At 36.3% G+C, this 19638-nt stretch overlaps 3 protein-coding genes across 7 annotated transcripts; 1 reads left to right on the top strand and 2 right to left on the bottom strand.

Moving 5' to 3' along the window:
* Positions 1 to 311: 311 nt before the first annotated feature.
* Positions 312 to 5315, top strand: LOC111011293 (homeobox-leucine zipper protein HDG2). Of its 3 annotated transcripts, none has more exons than XM_022284999.2 (12): positions 312 to 614; positions 727 to 1144; positions 1862 to 2079; positions 2190 to 2307; positions 2403 to 2591; positions 2685 to 3110; positions 3201 to 3302; positions 3382 to 3582; positions 3683 to 3857; positions 3936 to 4207; positions 4325 to 4420; positions 4514 to 5315. In XM_022284999.2, exons 2-12 carry the CDS (start codon positions 1037 to 1039, stop codon positions 4850 to 4852), a joined length of 2244 nt encoding a protein of 747 aa, XP_022140691.1. In that variant the 5' UTR covers positions 312 to 614; positions 727 to 1036; the 3' UTR covers positions 4853 to 5315. The 3 variants fall into 3 exon arrangements, with proteins under 3 accessions (XP_022140691.1, XP_022140693.1, XP_022140692.1); XM_022285001.2 differs by having other exon boundaries at positions 313 to 614; positions 1851 to 2079; XM_022285000.2 differs by having other exon boundaries at positions 314 to 614; positions 1785 to 2079.
* Positions 5316 to 7658: 2343 nt separating this feature from the next.
* On the bottom strand, positions 7659 to 9533 carry SGP2 (Ras-related small GTP-binding family protein). The gene is made up of 6 exons (XM_022284632.2): positions 9134 to 9533; positions 8922 to 9042; positions 8742 to 8838; positions 8628 to 8667; positions 8388 to 8471; positions 7659 to 8235 (listed from the first exon to the last, which is right to left on the bottom strand). The coding sequence occupies exons 1-6, from the start codon at positions 9425 to 9427 to the stop codon at positions 8071 to 8073; spliced, it is 801 nt and encodes a 266-aa protein (XP_022140324.2). The 5' UTR covers positions 9428 to 9533; the 3' UTR covers positions 7659 to 8070.
* Positions 9534 to 11798: 2265 nt separating this feature from the next.
* Positions 11799 to 16748, bottom strand: LOC111011208 (glutamate receptor 3.4). 3 transcript variants are annotated; one of them, XM_022284899.2, is made up of 7 exons: positions 16502 to 16748; positions 15663 to 16052; positions 13724 to 15057; positions 13350 to 13627; positions 13073 to 13104; positions 12559 to 12968; positions 11799 to 12433 (listed from the first exon to the last, which is right to left on the bottom strand). In XM_022284899.2, the coding sequence occupies exons 2-7, from the start codon at positions 15976 to 15978 to the stop codon at positions 11987 to 11989; spliced, it is 2817 nt and encodes a 938-aa protein (XP_022140591.1). In that variant the 5' UTR covers positions 15979 to 16052; positions 16502 to 16748; the 3' UTR covers positions 11799 to 11986. The 3 variants fall into 3 exon arrangements, with proteins under 3 accessions (XP_022140591.1, XP_087977144.1, XP_022140592.1); XM_088121018.1 differs by having other exon boundaries at positions 15663 to 16040; XM_022284900.2 differs by having other exon boundaries at positions 15663 to 16015.
* Between the last annotated feature and the right edge of the window lie 2890 nt (positions 16749 to 19638).

Genomic DNA, 19638 nt, shown 5'->3' with positions numbered 1-19638 from the left:
TTATTCGATCCAAAGTATCTTTTTATTTACCAAACAACAAATCTGGAAAGAAAATCCAATTAAAAAAAAGTTTCTTTAATTTCCATTCTTTTCAAATGGGGTTTTAATATTTCTTCCTCTATGGAAAAAAAATTAAACTTTAGGGATGAATAATGTTGTAAAAAAGTAAGATTAGATTACATGGGATTATATTATATGTTAATAAGAATTTGAGTTAAGGGTTTGGTAGCCGTCATTCGTTGCAGCATCACCATATACACTTTGAGTCTCAAAATTAATCTCCAAAATTCTCTCTCTGCAATTACACCTCTTTCGCTCTCCATTAAATGCAATTGCACCCTCTCAATACGCTCTGCAATAACTCCCCTTTCTCGCACTGTTTTCCTCCATCTCTTTGCCCTTTCTTCTTCCTCTGCAAAAACCCAACTTTTTTTCCTCTTCTTTTTTCCCCTTTTTATCTTCCCCTTTTCTTCTAAAAACCCTAGCCAGCTTCTCCCAGCAGCACAACAAAAATCCCCTCTCCTTCCACTTCCCGCCAACATATATTACTTTTACATCCACCAACTCATCGAAAGGCAAAAACCCAGATCTGAGCTCATGCTATTCTTCACTGGGTAGGCTTAATTTCATCAAAGTTTGTACCTTTTTTTTCCCCATGTGTTTACAGACTGAAGAAGTCTTTAGTTTAGCTTCACTGATCTCTACGTTTTTTTTTTTTGGTTGCAGATATGAGGAGAGAGAGACATACATAGAAAAAGAACCGTTTGGGGGAAGAGAGAGAGCATTTTAGGATATTGTCCGAGATCTTCGTGGCCGTTATGTACATCTCATCTGGTTCGTCTGTCGGATTCTTGGCTCTGTCCAAATCTCCAACCAAAATTTATAATTAATCCTTCCCTCTAGCGTTTCTCTTTTATTCATTCCTTCTTCTACTAATTTAACCAAAAAGAAAAAAAAAAGAATGTGTGAGAGAAGTTAAAAAACAAAAAAAAAAAAACAACTGTGGAAATTTTGAAGCAGAAATATAGTGTTCAACATGCCAGCCGGGATTATGACACCGGCCAGAAACATGCCGTCGATGATTGGAAGGAATGGGAATAATGTTGCTGGATTTGGCTCATCTTCTGGACTTGCTCTTTCTCAGGTAATTTGTGATTTTTTTTTGTTGGTTTCATTATTATCCATCTTCTTACTCTCTAAATCTGAGGAATTTCACGCCCCTCCTCATCAATTTCTTTTTTTTTATTTGACTTTGTAAAAGGGAAATTGGTTTCTTGGTTACTGTGAAAATCTTAATGGGGGAAATGAAAAACCCTTTTGACAGATGTCTCTCAATTCGTCAACCCACCCTCCTTTCTCCTCACAATTTTGATTTGAGGCTGCTTTTTGCAAATTTTTTTGTATTATTGACATAATCTCAGTTTCTATGTTAGGTTAATGTGTCATTTCAAGGCCAATCCTCATCGATTTTCGAAAAACGCGTAAAATAAAAAATAAAAATAAAAACCTTTTCTTTTGCTCGAGAGAGAGAGAGAAGGAGAGAGAGAACTATAAAAGTTGGGAGTAATTCCCAAAATGGTTTTATGAAAAAAATATGGGGTTTTTGGTTGCTTGGCGGGTGTGTTGAGTATTGAGAAAAAATAAATAGAATTAGGGTTCTTTTTTTCTTCTCTGTGTTTTTTGGTTGTAAGTGGTAACAAAGAAAATTTTGTGGTGGGGAAAGAAAAATGTGTGTTGTGGATTTGATTTGGAGTGGAAATTGAATTCTGCATTGGTGTTGTTAGATTGAAAAACCATAAGCTCTTGCCTTGCCTTGCCTTGCCCTCCTACGGAATCTTAAAGATCTGTAGATATGTTCCAGCCAAGCATGATGGACGGCCAGCTCCTCCCCTTAGACATGCCTCACAACACCTCCGAGAGCGACCTCGCTCGAATCCGAGACGACGACTTTGACAGCGCCACCAAATCCGGCAGCGACAACAACCATGAACTCGCCTCCGGCGACGACCAAGACCCTCGTCCCAACAAAAAGAAGCGCTACCACCGCCATACCCAACACCAGATCCAAGAAATGGAAGCGTAAGTTTTAAAGATACTTTAACGGCTGAGTTATGTGAGTTTTAAAATACTTTTTAACTCCTGAGAATACTCTTTAACTACGACTAAATTTTTATTTTGATTTTGGATAGTTTCTTCAAGGAGTGTCCTCACCCGGATGACAAACAAAGGAAGGAATTAAGCAGGGAATTAGGGTTGGAGCCGTTACAAGTCAAATTTTGGTTCCAAAACAAACGCACTCAAATGAAGGTAATTAAGAATTAAGACCCCCAAATCCAAATCCAAGTCCTTTTTGTTTGGAGATTATATAATTTTGAGTGGTGTGGTATATATATGAAACATAGAATCAACATGAGCGGCATGAGAACACACAACTTCGAACAGAAAATGAGAAGCTTCGAGCCGATAACATGAGATACAGAGAAGCCCTTAGCAATGCTTCGTGCCCCAATTGTGGTGGCCCTACCGCTATTGGCGAAATGTCTTTTGATGAACATCATCTCAGGCTTGAAAATGCCCGTCTTCGTGAGGAGGTACGTTTAATCTCTAAACTTTTAGGGTTGTGTCTAACCCGTAAATAGATTTGGCTAATTAAAATTCTCTTTCCTATTTTTTGTCCCAATTAGATCGATCGAATTTCAGCAATAGCTGCAAAATATGTGGGGAAGCCGGTGGTGAACTATCCTCTACTTTCTCCACCAGTTCCCTCTCGGCCACTAGAGTTGGGCATGGGGAACTTCGGGGGAGACATCTATGGCTCCGCGGGAGACCTGATAAGATCCATCAGCGCCCCCACCGAAGCGGATAAACCGATGATCATCGAGCTGGCGGTTGCAGCCATGGAAGAGCTGACTAGAATGGCTCAGATGGGCGAGCCGTTGTGGATGACAGCCCTGGATGGCTCCACCAGTGTGCTGAATGAAGATGAGTACTTGAGAACGTTTCCCCGAGGGATTGGGCCTAAGCCATCTGGGTTTAAATGTGAAGCCTCTCGTGAATCTGCTGTTGTCATTATGAACCACATTAACCTCGTTGAGATTCTCATGGACGTGGTAAGTTTATGCTTTATTTTTTGTCCCTATTTCTTGGGATCTCTTTCTTATTTGGTTCTAATTCTGCTAAATGAATATGATGTGTTTTAGAATCAATGGTCGACTTTGTTCTCTGGCATCGTGTCTAGAGCTATGACACTTGAAGTGTTGTCAACTGGAGTTGCTGGGAATTACAATGGAGCACTGCAAGTGGTATGTTATATGAGATAAAGACCTCCATCTCCCAGTCCAAAATTTAAGTCGATAGGTTACAGTATATTTAATTTTTTAGATAACGTCGGAATTTCAAGTTCCATCACCATTGGTTCCGACCCGGGAAAGCTATTACGTTAGATATTGCAAACAGCATGCGGACGGGACGTGGGCAGTGGTGGATGTGTCGTTGGACGATCTGCGGCCTACTCCGGGGCTTAGATGCAGAAGAAGGCCTTCCGGATGTTTAATCCAAGAAATGCCAAATGGCTATTCAAAGGTTAGTCTTTTTTGGAGGTTAGAATTTTGATTTGAGGATAATTGTGTGGGAATTTAGACTGGTTTGGGGTTTGATATATATATATATATATATATATTAGGTCACATGGGTTGAGCATGTAGAGGTGGATGATAGAGGAGTTCATAATCTATACAAGCAGCTGGTAAGCTCTGGCCAAGCTTTTGGAGCCAAACGTTGGGTTACTACTTTAGACCGCCAATGTGAACGACTCGCCAGTGCCATGGCCACCAACATACCAACCGGTGATGTCGGAGGTAATAATCCTTTGAATTTGATCCGTATAATTTTAAAAGTTTTTATACTTTAAATCTAATTGCTGGTTTCAAACTTAGTGATAACGAGTCAAGAGGGGAGAAAGAGCATGTTGAAACTGGCTGAGAGAATGGTGATAAGCTTCTGCGCTGGAGTGAGTGCCTCCACAACTCACACATGGACTACCCTGTCAGGTACCGGTGCAGATGATGTTCGCGTCATGACCCGAAAGAGCATCGACGACCCCGGAAGGCCTCCTGGTATAGTCCTCAGCGCTGCAACTTCCTTTTGGCTCCCTGTTCCACCCAAGCGAATCTTCGATTTCCTCCGGGATGAAAACTCTCGCAGCGAGGTAAGAAATGTGATTAATATATTAAATTTACCGTAATTTATTTAATACTTTAGAATTCAGTAGTAATTTAAGTCTGGTGTCAAAATAAATAAACATTTAAATTAAATTTGTTTACAGTGGGACATTCTTTCGAATGGGGGAGTAGTTCAAGAAATGGCGCACATCGCCAACGGCCGCGACACTGGTAACTGTGTTTCACTGCTGCGGGTAAACGTAAGTTACCTCCATAAAAGTTAAAAGTTAAAAGTTAAAAGTTAATACCTGAATCTGACGCTGTAAAAAAAAAATATATATATATATATGTAGAGCGCGAATTCAAGCCAAAGCAACATGCTAATTCTACAAGAAAGCTGCACGGACCCAACGGCGTCGTTCGTGATCTACGCTCCGGTGGACATAGTGGCAATGAACGTGGTGCTGAACGGCGGAGATCCGGATTACGTGGCACTTCTCCCCTCGGGTTTCGCGATTCTCCCGGACGGCGGCGGCGGGGAGGGTGGGTCACTGCTGACGGTTGCGTTTCAGATACTGGTGGACTCGGTGCCGACGGCGAAGCTCTCCCTGGGGTCGGTGGCGACGGTGAACAATCTAATTGCGTGTACGGTGGAGAGGATTAAAGCGTCATTATCATGCGACACTGCGTAGACGCACCAAAAAGGGGAAATTTTTAATTTTTAAATTTAAATTTAAATTTTTTGATGGTTTTAGTTTTAGTTTGAGGAGATTTTGGCTGATACGGAGTTTTTGGGGAGAAGTCAAGAGCGCACCCTGCAAAGGAAAAAAAAAAAAAGGAATTGGAGTTTTAGGGGTTCGGGCATTGACTTCCTTGAACGCAGTAAAAGCTGAAACAAACCAAACCACCACTGTAGCTAGGATTTAATTTAGGAACAAACTGCTAAGAACTGGAGAATCTTGTATTTTATTTGCATATTATTATATTTTTTTTAATCTTCTTTTTTGGGGTTGAGTTAGCTTAGCTCTAGGATTTCCTCTTTTTTGTGGATTCATTTGTAATGTTTCCCCTTGTGAGTTGTGACTTTTATGGCATGTTTTTGAAGCCCTGTTGTTGGGAATTTATATCCATTTGTCTAATTTTATTCTCAAAGAATGGACTTCAAAATTGGCCACTCTCCTTTTTATATATAGAAAATTCATATTATGGGATCAAAAAAATTACCCAAATTTCATAAATGGACCCACGCATTTGATTTTGGATCAAATGATAGCTGGTTCGAACGAAAATTACTCAAATTTCAATTGGTTCCATAATGTACTAGTAATTACTCATGGGCCATTGAAGAGTTTATTATTGGAGTATATTGAAGCTACTTAGTTGTTAAATATTGAAAAAGATTTTAATTATGCCTCTAGATTTGAAATTATGTTTATGTACCATTTTTATCCATTATTTGATCTTTCTAGAGGGGTAATTAGTATTTTTGCATGCTTAATTAATCATTTATTTCTGATTGTTGCCATTGTCCCATCAAAATGTTAAGAAATAAATATCATGTTAGTTTTGTAATAGGCCTTAACAACAAAGTTTATAGAAGAGAAAGTACAATGCCCTCCCAAATCTAGGCATGGGCTTAAGTCCAGACACACGTCGAGAGGATTGACTCTAATATGAAGAGGAATATTATAGTCAGCAAAACGTCAATTCCACCTGCAAGAGACCTTTTAATTGTCAAGAGAATATATCCACTAGACGATATATAGATACAAACGTCCGCCTCATAGGAGGAGACACCACTTTCCAATACTCTCGATATAAAAGGTGGAATCTCACCTTCTCAAAAGTATGCTTTCCATAGTTTGAATTGGTGGTAGGCGTGTCACGCATTTAGAAAAAAAAATAAGAATCGAGAATATAAGTATTAAAATTTGAGAATCGGATGTAAATAAAATTTGGAGTATATTTTCAAAGCAAGTTCTGCGACAGACAATGAGCATTCATGGTGGGTTCATAAATTATTGTAAAATAGAAAGTTGAGAGGAAGGGGATGTTTGGACAATAAAAAATCATCAATGCTTTCATGGATCCCTTTCTTTTTGTTTTTATGCGCTTTATAAATTACTTAATACATATTGCATTACCCCGTACAAGACCGTTTAGGGTTGCAATAAATAATACTCCACTTTCGTTTCACAAAATTAATTACGCTTTTAATTTCATCCATTTATCTCCCTCCTAAAAAAAAAAAAACTAATTTCTTTTATCATAAATTTAGTCATCTGTTTAAGTGACAAAACAGATCTCGCATAAAGGAGTAAGGTTAACTTCTGGAATTTGAAATTGGGGATTTCCTGGATAACCTACTCAACAAATACGAACCACCGGCGATTTCTAATTTTCTCTGTTTTGATACCAATGAGAGAAGGCAAAATGACTGTGGAATATTATAGCCTTTAGCATTCATTCGATTTCTGGGATTGCGAATTGCAAACGGCGATCTATTTTTCTGCATCATCTCTTTTCTCTCTGTTTCTCGGAGGACTCGAAGAATTGCTGTATGATTATATATTATCGCACAGAATCCATATTGGAAGTTTCTGTAACATGCAGAGCCATGATACTTAAAGTTTTAGGATCAAACTATTGTTATCAATATTCAATATCATGACAAATGAATAGGGCTTTACTGTTTGTTGTTTCCCATGTGCTCGATTCAACTTTCCTGAGATATACAAAAGCTTCACTCTAGCCAGTAGCTCCAACATATAATTTAATCCTCTTGTTTTTCCTTTACGCTAGTCGCTAACACCATATATTACATTTCTGTACTGTCATTAAAACAGGCATATTTGTTACTCTGTAGGTGTCATAACTGCATGCAGCCTTTTCGGGATGAGTTAAATCAAAACTCTGCTAATCTCATTTAATTCATGAATTTATTCAAGTTTCATGCATGTGGATCCCAATGATCTTTCAATCTCAACCAGTTATAGCACGTGGAGGATCCTTGCTCTTGTTGGAAAGCATTTTATTGCTTATGGACCTAAGTCAACATTCTGCTAATCTCATTTAATTCAACTTCTTGGATGGATTGCTTTTGTTTTCTCACCTGAAAGTTCGTGTTGTAAATTCATTATTTGCATCAGTGCGGGCAGAAATTAACAGAGGGCATTTTGGCTGTCGCGTCCTCCCTGGAAAGAGAGATGGAAGGTACTTAAGTAATGCTTTCAAATGAATTTCGTTTCTGAATTGAATGAAGTATTTGATATCTCAGGCTCTTCCTTTTCACTATGAATGTCTGTCTATATGCATTGTTACCGTATATAGTAATAGTAAAAGGCTCCATAAACAAACTTATATCTTATATGCATTTGGATACTGTACAATGTTTTCCTGTAAGAGGAGGACCTGATTCCAGACTGCTTTGTAAGCCGCAGGATGGTCTGTTATTGAATAAGTGTTTTTTACTTTTTACCATAGCCGCATCTGCATGTCTAAAGATAAACAACATAACTTTATTTTATCACATCGATCAGGAAGGATGTTTAATTTGATAGACACTTCAATTTTCTCATCAAAGAGAAGATATTGAGCGTGACTACAGATTTACATGGAGTTACAGCTAAAACTTTCTGAAAGGATGCAAGCTGCATTTGCAGTGACATGCTTGATCTGGTACACTTAGAGAAGTGTGGTCATTACTCAATTGTCTCTACTTGCCTTTCGACAACTTTTGAGCAGTGCAGATGCATCTCAACTACGGAGACGGAGACGCGGCTCCGCGCCTCTGCCTTTCTCCGCTACATCTGACATAGTTGTCAAAGCAATATGGACACTCATCCTTGTGCAGGATGATTCTCAGAGTTTCTTTAGGACCAGATTGCATATGTAGGGTGGAAGAACAACTCTAGAAATCAATTATAGGCTCTCCAACTGTCAAGTTGCGCTCGACCGTCCATGGTAGGTCAAAGAGCTTTGCTGTGATGAATTTGAAGATCTTATTAACATTGATGTTGTAAGCTGCACTAGAGAAGAACAACGGCGCATTCAGTGCCTTCGCGTATGTTCTTGCCTGTCAAAACAAGGAAAATTCTGAGACATTCTTTATTCTCTGGCTTACCTAACTTGAAGGATTTATATGTACTCTGATACATTTGGTGAGAATCTCTAAAAAATTATGGAATAGTATTGCAGGATCTTGGAACCCAAGATTTCGATTTTTACCTCGCTTGCAATTGCCCATTGCAGTTCTATGGGGAGTTGGATAAAATCGTCGAACTTTGTTCCTATCAAGATTGGAATTGCTGTCTGCAAAACAAACAGAGTTTTCTACCTTCATAAAAGTGAGGGAAAAGGCCGAACTTTTGCTTTCAGAAACTTTGGTTGCAATCCCAGATATGAGCCAAGGAAAAGAAAATTCAAAACTAACATTTCCATAACGTTATCAAACGAGTTCTAAACTACCTGATTCCATTTCAGTGCTTGTCTATACCACCTTAAAATGCTGCAAATCACCGAAAAACCTTGGTTTAGAATCTGAAAGCCAAAGTAATATTAGATCAGAGAAACAAGTCTCACCTGTTTAGGGTACGCCTACTTGTTAGATCAAACATAAAAAGAATTGCTACAGAGTCCTTGCAAGCTGTTGGAATGTAATCCAGAGATTTTCTATCACCTGCATCCACATCCACGTTAGTCCCTTCCTCCAGCCAATCATAAAACTGCACGTCCACATTTTAAAATCCTTTAGGTAATTACCTCCCACTTCCCAAATGCTATACGAAATACGTGCCCCTCTAACCATCAGTGTTTTATCCATCAAGTTCAATCCTTTCTGCGCTCTGCTTCCGTCTTCCATTTCATTCCCAACATACTTTTCCTTCAAAAAATTAACAACTGAAAGATGAAGCCCAAAGAGAGAGCCAGAATCCAACATTCAACTCCAACCAACAACAGACAATTGATCTTACCAGAAAACTTGTCTTTCCGATTTGGCTGTCACCCAATAGGCTGATCTTGAGGGACACCAAATCTCTGTCCAGGCCATGATTGTGGGACAAGGGTGTCATCGTCTCGGCCGCAAAGCCATCATCAGCCACATTGCCCGAAGCCGAGGCAGTGGCTTCAGGTACCATCCGATATGTATTAGGCTTCTTCAAGTAACACATTCGAAGCGTGTCGAAAAATTTCCGAGTGCAGCGCTTGAGGGCCGTTGCGGGGCGATGCATCGGCCGGGGAGGCTGTTTCCGGGAAGGGTGAGGCATAGTTGGGATGTTGTGGATGGCCCGGAGTGAGACTGTGGATTGGTCTCCTGGCCATGAAAATGGGAAGCCCGGATCTTGGTGCTCTTCATACCAGAGCTAGGAAAAAGCGGGGGGGGGGGGGGGGGGGGGGGGGGGTTTTTAGAATATGAATTATTATATGAATTTTATTTTATTTTGGATATTGGGATTTATTCTTCTTTTTGTCAGTTACAACAACATTTAGCTATCAATGTGACGACTTTAACGGAAGGGGCGGTTTACCGGTATGATGTAATAAAACCAAATGTCCAAATTGAATTCGAGTGGCAAAAGTCATTTGAAAAAACCTCTTCACATGACAAACTACACGTGGCAAAATCTTATGCTCTTCACCTCACCCCATCAATCATCCTATCATTACAACGTGGAACTCCTTTTTTTTTTTTTTTTTTAATGTGTTCCAATTTCCGTATTAATCTTTAAAACTTGTTTCATTAAGTTTTCGTTTACTTTTTCTTGTTTTCTTTTTTTTGTTTTTGTTTTAAACTTTTGTTTGGAAGATAGTTCCTAAAATTTTATGACAATCTGGGAACAAAACAAGTTTATTCTATTTTAGTTTTATGATAATTTTTCAAAAGTTATCTAACAAGAAATCAAATTCGTTTTCAAATCTACTTACTAATCTCATAGTTACGGGTCAAATATTTGGTCTTGCAACATTTGATTGCTTGAAAATTCAATAAGATTTTTTAAAAAGAAACTCTTAAATGAGTGGTTTTGAACTCATTCCACATGTATCAATACTACTAGAGCAACCATGATAATTTTTTGAAACCCAACACTCTACCATAGAAATTTATGGATCAAAACTATTTTGATCGAAAAAAATAATTAAGAGTCTTAATTTTAATTTTAAATTTCTATTTCAAAAGATAGTATTTATTATCTAATGTTTTTCTCTGTTTTTTAATCTAATTTAAAAAATGTTTCCAAAATCATAGTTTTTAATTATTATAATTTTCTTTTGTTTTTTTGGGAGAAAGGAAAAAAGAGGTGAATGTGACTAATGGTGATACAAGACAAAAGCACATGTAGGCTCAATAACCCTAATTCACAAAATATCTTTACAGGTTCATAATTTCAAACTAACATAACCGACCAACTCAATTTCAACATTATTTGAATACGGTCCATCGTGTCATTTTCTTATTTGACTTCATTTTTTTTTAATTTTCTTTCAATTATTTATAGGTCGAGAATAAAATATTCTCCATGTCAATATTTACGTAAACCATAAAGTTCGATATCGAAGTAGTTGATATGTTTCATATATACTATAAAAATATTGATAAAAAATAAAAAAATGAGGATCAAAATATCACTCATATAAATATAAATATGGGTAATAAGAAATGCAAAATTTTATTTTTCAATTAAAATAAATCTTATGAACACTTCGATTTCAGTATTTTAATTTTTATGCTTATCACATCCTATTCTTTTCTCTTTTTTTTTTCTAATGGGAAAACATTTCAATTGGATTATATTTAAAAATAGAGAAATTGGAATTTTTAAATCGGTGAAGCATGGTAGCACACGTAGGCAAAAAAAAAATAAAAATAAAAATAAAAAAAGAAGAAAAATAATTAATTAAAAGAAGACGAAAGAATCTTGTTAGGTGTGGTAATGGACAAAAGAAGCCAGAAAATGTTGGCGTCTGATTTTAACTTTTGACTGCTCGAATTATTTGTGGCTAACATTTCTTTCTACACCCACGTTGTTCAATCTTTTTGTCTTTAATAGAATCTATAGGACACGTATGCAGAAATTTAAATTTCTGGTCTAAGTTGTAGAGATTCATAAAAATCTTGAGTGGGCCCTCTACATTTATCATTGTTGATTTCTTTTTTTTCCTTTTTTGATATCATATCATTGTTGATTTTTACTCCTGAATTATTTGAATTATGATGATGATTCCCAGTGATATTTTATCAATAATTTATAAGTGATTAGTGTCCACCTAAACCTAACTTTTTTTAGTACATCACGTGGAGGTGGAGATTCAAACTCACGATATTTTGAAAGACAATAGGATACTTTAACCAATTGAGTTACACGTAGGTTGGTACCACGTGAACATATGTTAAAACATATATCCTTAATTAAGAAGTTTGAATCATCACACCTCACGTATTATTGACTCATAAAAACTATAATTAATTTCTTTAAAAAAGATTATATCAAAATTTACTTTTATTTTATCCACCGGACCTCATATTAATAAAGATAATTGTCTTCATCTATATATTATAGATCTTTATTTTTTCTAGCTAATATAGGACTTTGTTTGCACCCGAAAATATTATCTTACATGTGGTGTGAGATTTCTCCATCCCGAAAAAAGAAAAGTGGTATAGATTTGATGGTATGACCCAAAAAAGGGCTGATCTACACAAAGAAAGAAAGCCATTCTCAAATTCTTCTGCTTTCAAATCAATAAGAAACTTTAGCATCAGGTATTGGAACAAACCCAAAATATATATAGAAAATTAGTAATAGTCTGGACAATGTGCAAGCGTCCTAATAAGATGGCGAATCAAGGTGGCTCTCTGAGCTATGGCTAGCTTGTTTGGCATCACTGGTTTTTCTTTTTTTATCTTTGATCTCTGCTTCTTTTTTATCTACAAATTGAATGAAGCTGGCTGTACGGCTGAGGCGTCTCGTCCTGACAGTAACAGGTTCGATATCGTCGACTTCGGGCTGTGTTTCAGGGGTAAATCTTCGATATTGGAATAGGACTCTAAAGAAGAATATCAGAAGAGCACTAAAGCAAGCAATGCCACATATTAGGAACAGTCCCCAAAAGCTGCTCAGTGATAGTTGGCTTACGTCGACTTGGTTGACGTTTGTCGAACACTCGGTTCGTGAGAGCCATTTGTCGTGGATCTTTTGGAGATCACCATTCTCTGAGAGTTGAAGAATTGCTGTTGATAAATCAACTGCAAGAGGAGAGTCCCTTTGGAATGCCTGAGACAGTATTATTCATGGAAGAACAATATGATCAGAGTTACATATTCACTGGTTTCTCTTCATTTCCCAACTGAAATGAAACCAAACTGATTCACTGGAGAAAAAGTTGGATTAGTACTTACAAATCCCCATCCACTTTTTGTGAACTCCTGCCCAACCGTCCTGAACTCGCAATTGGTGCTGGATAAGAAAAGCTCGACGTAAGGAAGCTCATCTACGATGGCCGCTACCCCGCCATCTGCCGATCCACGCGTAAGAGCATCAACATATTCCTCCTGATTTCTCAATTTAATGATCCTAGATGCTGCTATATTCAGCTCATCAATCAGATAATTCAATGCAAATGAACCCTCTTGAACTCCAATGGCATCTGTTCTAGAGATTAAGCTATCAATCCCTTCGATATTTGACGATAGCTGCTGTACCGTTAAGATCGACGTCAAACTAGCTGTGTAGCTCGAATTGATAATCAACACAACAAAGAGCCATATAATCAGCACCAACCGTCCAAGGGTGCTAACGGTGTTTTCCTCTGCACCAAGAGCGGCCAACAAATAAAGTTCAGGAGTTCTAAAGTGTATATATGATAGGATCAGTGAAGAAAAAAACATGGGCATTTGGGGAGAAGAAACTTACTGTGTGAAAAAAACATTGTTGAGAAACTAAACCTGCAAGGACGACAAAGTTTCACTCAAATATCATAAAAGAAGTCGATAAGCAGCAAAGCAAGATTCTGCAACACAAGAGGCTTAAAGCTAAATGGCAAGCTAAGAGCTAATCAATCTAGCTCCTTGGCCTTGGTTACTGATAGACTTATTCTGTCTCAAATTAAGAAACTTCAACCTTATCATTTATGGCTAAGACATGAGCCTAGAGCAAATCAAAAGTCTATAGTAAGTTTAAACATACTAACCAGAATATAGTTATTAGTTGTTGCCTTGGTGGACCACGGAACTCTTCGTTCGTCCGGTGCTCAAGAATCCAAACAACTGCTCCCACAAAAATGAAGCATATTCCAGTGACAGCCCACATTTGAACCGTAAACGGCCTGAGAAAAGCCCATGGATTGGACTTCTGCTCTTTGACAACAGTAACAACGACGAGTCCCGACTCCATAAATGGTTGTGTGAAGTCCACAATCTTCGTCCTGTTCGTTACAATCGTAATATCACCAACAGCTGCATCGTATTTCTGAATAGAGGAGAATATCAAGATATACATTGCTCAGAGACAACCCATACGGACCACCAAAGAATAAAGAGAGCTAGAATCAAAGCCAGTACTCACATTCTGTGAAACATCATATACAAGATTGCTGTACTCAGGAGTGTCCTTTCCATCTCCATATAATATATATGTGTGAGGAACTGGATAAGGCAATAAGTTTACGGCAGCTTCAAAGACATCTATACAATATCCTTTAACTCCTGGAGGGTTCTTGTCTTTAGACACAAAGGCTTTGTAACTCACACGGTAAGGAACTACGATTTGCAACGGTTTTCCGTTGTGTGGGAACACCCATCCCCGAGGAGTGGTTGTTGCTTCACCGGGCCATATTACACTGTAGAGATTACTTGGGGAAGCACTGGGAGGCTTTGTATACAAGTCCTCTGGTGCAACAGTTGATAGACCAGAATAATTTGACCAGTAACCAATTCTACGGGAACCGGTTCCACCAATGTTCAGGATATCATAGGCTGGATGAATCAGATTTTTACCATCAGCAAATTGAATCCTCCCACTTACACCTGTGAAGTTTGTTCTGGTAATTGTCTGCAGAAGTTGTTCGCCGCCATTAAAGACTCGAAGTGATGTTAAGTGCAGCATGCTTCCATTGTTGTCGCGTAACTTTGAGTCACTGGAGAAAGATATATTACCGCCTTCTTTAATATACGTATCGAGAGCACGGGCTGCTAACCAAACAGAGTCGTATGCATAGAGTGCATATGAGTTGAAGTTTGGACTCTTCTTGTGTTTTAGATTCTTCCACTTGGAAATGAAGTTTCTCTTCAGTTCGCTGTCTGGTGTGTGGTGACGAAGAGCAACAACTCCTTGTAACTGATTCATTATTTCAGGACTATTTGTTTCAAAAGAATCAAGAAAAGAAGGAAGCCAATCTGTTGCAATCCAAACATAGCCACTGCGCATCATCTGAAGTTTCTTAGCAATCGAAAATATCGATAAACCAGTGTCAGGATTAACATGTACAATATACACCCGAGATTCCATGAGGTTTACTCCAATCAACAAATCACTAATTGTGCTTTGGGTGGATCCAGGAGAGAAGCCAGCCTTATAAGAGATCCTGGCTCGCTTCTTTGCCAAGGCATCGCCCAATGCTGATATCCCGCTTCTGCCATTATCATCATCTACATAGATGGCAATGACCTCTCTCCATTTAAAATGATCTACCAGATCAGCAATTGCATTCATCTGGAAGTAATCACTCTGTGTAGTCCGAACAAAATATGGGTATTGTAGTGCAGACAAAGTGGGATCTGTAGCTCCAAATGATAGAAGCGGTACATGGAGTTCGTTAATAACGTGGGAGATGACGTGAGCGATTCCCGACGATTGTGGCCCGATAGCAGCAATTACTTCATCTTCCATCAGCTGCAAGGCTATATATATATGTTTAAGGAATCAGTTATATTACCCTTTGATGTTACTCTCTCTTGAGAAAAAGATTAATGAGAGATGAATGGAGGAAGCACCATCTATACATAGGATTGTTCAATGACTCCAAAAACTTAAACTATTAGATTAGGCAAGTTTTATCTTTAACTTCATTCATTAACAATAATGAATAGAACATTGGATATGATAAGCAATGCAATCAAATGAAGTCGATTCCAGACGCGTAGGATAAGGATCAAAGTGGTAATCAGAAAAGCACCTCCGCTCAAGCTATACATTTTTGAAGCTTTAAAATAGTTCCTGAATCTTAACAAAGTTATTGTAGCAAAAGGAAACTCAATTGGGAGTTCAAAATTATTTTCTACCCTTAATGCCTGAACTACCAAACAATTTACCAAAAATAGAGAATGCAATAACAGCTAGAAGAAGAACACTATTTGACAGATGAACCATCCCCAAGTTCCAAGACAAAAATTTATTGCAGTTCATGATTCTCATGCTACAGCCAATTGAATCCAACGGTCCTAATTTCCTTAAGAATCTCAAATGTTGTAAAGAAGACATATAGAGTTCTCTTTTGAGACAGTACCTTCCACAGTTCCAAGAAATCCGCTGCAGTTTGTGTCGTGTAAGATAAGGTTCAGTTTCGTTCCAGAAAGAATGGTGTTATCAGCATTGATATCATCCACTGCAGCTAAAATTGCAGGCTGCGCAGACCTTCCAATAACCGAATCCAGAGTGAACAGAACTCCAATATTCACTACACTTGGATTCGAAGACGAACCCGTACTGTTTCGAGAGATACCCATCACTCCTAAAGGCATCAAAATCCCAAAGAACAATGCAAGTAGCAGAACACTGGTCTTGACCCAACGGCCACGCCTCCAAATCAGGAACACCTCCATTGCTCGAGCAAAAGACTATCCAATTGATTCCCCCCACCTAAAAACCTCTCAACAACGGCATCCTAATTACACAACTTTAAAGGGGAGGAGGAAAATGGTTAAAGTTTTTCAGCAAAAAATTCTTGTTCATCACAGCATAAATCAATAATTCCTGAAAACCCCCATTTCCTAAAAGTAGATTAAACAGCAACTTCATAGCACTGTTCAATAGAAGAATAATTGAAACGAAATTGAAGTCTTCCAGCCTAGCCAAACAAAGTAAAAAGCAGCCTAAGAAAAAGAACCAGCAAATAGCTAGTAATATTCAGTAGCACCAAACATTTCTCTCTCTGCATTACCGATAAAACCCCATTCCCAAAGTACTGTTAAACCCCATAATCAATCCCAGAAATCTACAAAAACACCGCATTAAAATATATCAACAACAACAAGTTGATAGAAATCACGTGCAGAAGATTGAATATAAACAAATTGAATGGAAAAACATATATTTATACATATTATTCCCCAAAAATCACCTCACCTGAAGGCCCAGCTTCAGAAATTGCAGGCTGAAACTTAGAAGAACTGGTCTGGAGTTGGTTCATAAGAGAGCTCAAAAATGGGGAAAATACAAGTTCAAAACTTTGTTCTTATACTCTTCAGTGTTGGGAAGAAACAGAATTCCCAAGCCCTCATAACAGTATTTCCATCTCAAGAAAAGAATTATTCTCACACTTTTTGTTTCAGTTGCCAGTCTCTAGAGTAGTTAACTTGCCTCCATTTCCTATCAATCCTTATTCATTAATAATAATAAATAAATAATTTTGAATATGAAAAAAATAATAATAAAAAAATTGGGTCAATGCCAATGGCAGCCATCTTCCCATTCCCATAAATAAGTATAAATGCTTAGTGGGCCGCATTTCCCTACATGTGGGGTAATTCTGTATTAACTTTTTTTTTTTTTGCTTTTTTAATTGTTCGTATTGGTTACTTGACTCATATTTTAAATCAAATAATATTCCAGTTTAAAATTTATAGTAATAATTATTTTAGATTTTTTTTTGTTTGTGCTTCTTGGGTTTGAATGTCAACGCTTTTATCCTGATTTAAATTTATAGTAATAATATTCCAGTTTAATGATTGTTGCCTAAATTTATAAATGATTAAAATAATTTTAAGGATAAAGTTTATTGTTTTCGAATGTAATTTATGTACATCCCTACCTTACTTTACATATGCAAATAAAATAATCAATATAAAATTTTGTTTTCATGATAAATCGTGGAGACGTGCAAAATAAAATATTTTACTATTGATTCTGATGGGGTTAATTGAAAACAGCCAAAGATAGTAATAAAATGAACGATTATTATGAATTCTGAGTGGAAATTAGTTTAGAGAGAGAAAAGGAAAAAGAAATACTAAAATATTAAATCAAATCAATATAGTCCAAGCATTTATTATCCAATTTATTGAACTGCCATCGTCATAAATGTATCAAAATTCATATTTGTAGAGAAATTTGGCGTATTTATATTCTAGAATGCCTAAATAGAAACAAAATAGGGATATTTTGGTTGTGTTATGTTCTAATAGTTAGAATGGAAATTCAGTGTATGTGTAAATGATTGCTTTTAAAATTTTATCTATCTTGTTACCAAAGCCTCTATTTAATGATGATTAAAAAAAAAGATGATAATAATGACGCACTTATTATTTCTGATTTCTGTTTTAAATGATGAGATTAGATTATAAATAAGGATTTTAGATATATAATAGCTTTAACATCTAGAAATTATGTAAAGGGTATTTCAAAAGTAATTTGGAAATAAAGTAACTAAATTAATTATATAAATAATTAAATATTTTTTTTTGTACAACGGAAAAGGGATTCGAACTCACAACCTCTTCATTGGAGATATATGTCAATTATTGCTGAGTTATACTCGCTTTGATTGGTAAACTATATATTTCGTAATAATAAACATTTTAATCTATTTATTTGATGTTATCTTGCTATAGATTATATCATATAATCAATTACTATTAGCTAACAAATAATTGATGTGGTAGAGTTAACAAGTTATGACATATTTTAAAGTAGTTCCTACACTAATTTTATTCCCTAGTTTTTCAATTGTCCCAATCGTGGTACTTGCCAATTAGTTTTCATATATATCAATCTCTTTGTTGATATCAACATCATTTATATTGCATCATGTTAATAACTATATAGTTTCATGTCAATTTATCAAACGTTCTAGCATTATCCTGTTGTTAACTAACTCTAATAATTAACAACATAAATAGTCTCGAGTATTTAAGATGTTACAAAATCTTTAAAATAAAAAAGTAGAAATCAACACGAACTTAGCTTAATTGATTAAGACACTTATCTCTAGTTAACAGTGGTGGGTTTGCATTGAAGGCACATTTTCACATAATATTATATTAAAAAAAAAAAACAAACCGAAAGCATAGAGGTAGGAAATCCTTTGAATAAATAAATGTAAACCGGAACGATGTCGTTTGGATGAGATTAAGGAATCTGAAATAATGGGAAATCAATTAATTTAGTGAGGGAGATATGACATGAGATGTCGGTATCAATTTATCAAATATATAAAGTTTTTTAAAATTTTGTGTCATCGTATTGGTGGAATAAGATGTGTGCAGGACGTGGGCCCCACCGCCACCATTTTTTTCCCATTTATTTAATAAAATCCACACGACTTTTTGTTTTTGTTTGCGAAGACAGGACGCGTACGACCCAACCACACGAAGACGAGGTCAAGTCGAGTGATGAATCCAAGGAAAAATCTAAGGACTCCAAAATTATATTATATTACCAATTTGATTTTAATTTTTAAAATAATGTTTAATACCTCTGGAAATTTATAATGTTTTCCACTTCTAGTATTTTTTTCTCCAGATCCAAGCTTTCCACTTCTAAAAAAGAATTACTGTTATTTTAAATGAGTTGAGTTAGACTCGAATTATTTTATTTGAGCATTTTAAATAACTTTAATAGATTAGTAAAGCACAGTGTTAAAATGTTAAATATAACTTATCAATTTAAACCTTTACTTAAACCTTTTGAATTAAACAGTAGTTAACCTCTAACCATCGCATCCTCATGCTACTATTCAATTTTATGAATAATCACATGTAATCAATATTTGAATGGTCCTTTAAAAATAATATTGAGAGTTTAAATTATGTTCAAACTATGGTGACCATCCACCTAGAATTTAATATCTTATAAGTTTCCTTAACAAATAGTAGAATTTAATATTCATTGAAATTAGTCGAGGTGTGCGCTAAGTAACCCAAATACTCACGAACATCAAAGAAATATATATATTAAGAGTTTAAATGGGGTTGTTTTAGTTTAAGTTAAATTATAAGTTTGGTCCACTAATTTTTAAGGTGGTGTCTAATAAATCCCTAAATTTAACTTTATGTCTAATATATCCCAACTTTAGAAAATATTTACTTGATCAGAGATCTATTAGACACAAACTTGAAAATTCATGGGGACCTATCAAACACTTTCTAAAATTTAGAAATTTATTAGACATTTTTCGCAATTCAAATACTTTATGACAATATAGAAACGGAAAATTTTCTTTATTATTATTATTTAGTATGCATTCCACAAATTTCCCACTATAG

Source organism: Momordica charantia, assembly GCF_013281855.1.
Source record: "Momordica charantia cultivar OHB3-1 chromosome 2 unlocalized genomic scaffold, Mcharantia_2.0 BLBB01000002.1, whole genome shotgun sequence".
Lineage (NCBI taxonomy): Eukaryota > Viridiplantae > Streptophyta > Magnoliopsida > Cucurbitales > Cucurbitaceae > Momordica > Momordica charantia.
This window is presented reverse-complemented; position numbering and strand designations above follow the sequence as displayed.

Excerpts from the sequence above, each read along its gene's own strand:
- LOC111011293 (XM_022284999.2), top strand. The coding sequence starts at position 1,037 with ATGCCAGCCGGGATTATGACACCGGCCAGAAACATGCCGTCGATGATT. Across the intron at positions 2,308-2,402 it reads ACAAACGCACTCAAATGAAG|AATCAACATGAGCGGCATGA; the intron begins GTAATTAAGAAT and ends TATGAAACATAG. Across the intron at positions 3,111-3,200 it reads TTGAGATTCTCATGGACGTG|AATCAATGGTCGACTTTGTT; the intron begins GTAAGTTTATGC and ends GATGTGTTTTAG.
- SGP2 (XM_022284632.2), bottom strand. The coding sequence starts at position 9,427 with ATGCCTCACCCTTCCCGGAAACAGCCTCCCCGGCCGATGCATCGCCCC. Across the intron at positions 8,839-8,921 it reads TAGCATTTGGGAAGTGGGAG|GTGATAGAAAATCTCTGGAT; the intron begins GTAATTACCTAA and ends ATGTGGATGCAG. Across the intron at positions 8,472-8,627 it reads AAGCACTGAAATGGAATCAG|ACAGCAATTCCAATCTTGAT; the intron begins GTAGTTTAGAAC and ends TTTGTTTTGCAG.
- LOC111011208 (XM_022284899.2), bottom strand. The coding sequence starts at position 15,978 with ATGGAGGTGTTCCTGATTTGGAGGCGTGGCCGTTGGGTCAAGACCAGT. Across the intron at positions 13,628-13,723 it reads TATATGATGTTTCACAGAAT|AAATACGATGCAGCTGTTGG; the intron begins GTGAGTACTGGC and ends TCCTCTATTCAG. Across the intron at positions 12,969-13,072 it reads AACAATGTTTTTTTCACACA|AGGAAAACACCGTTAGCACC; the intron begins GTAAGTTTCTTC and ends CTCTTGGTGCAG.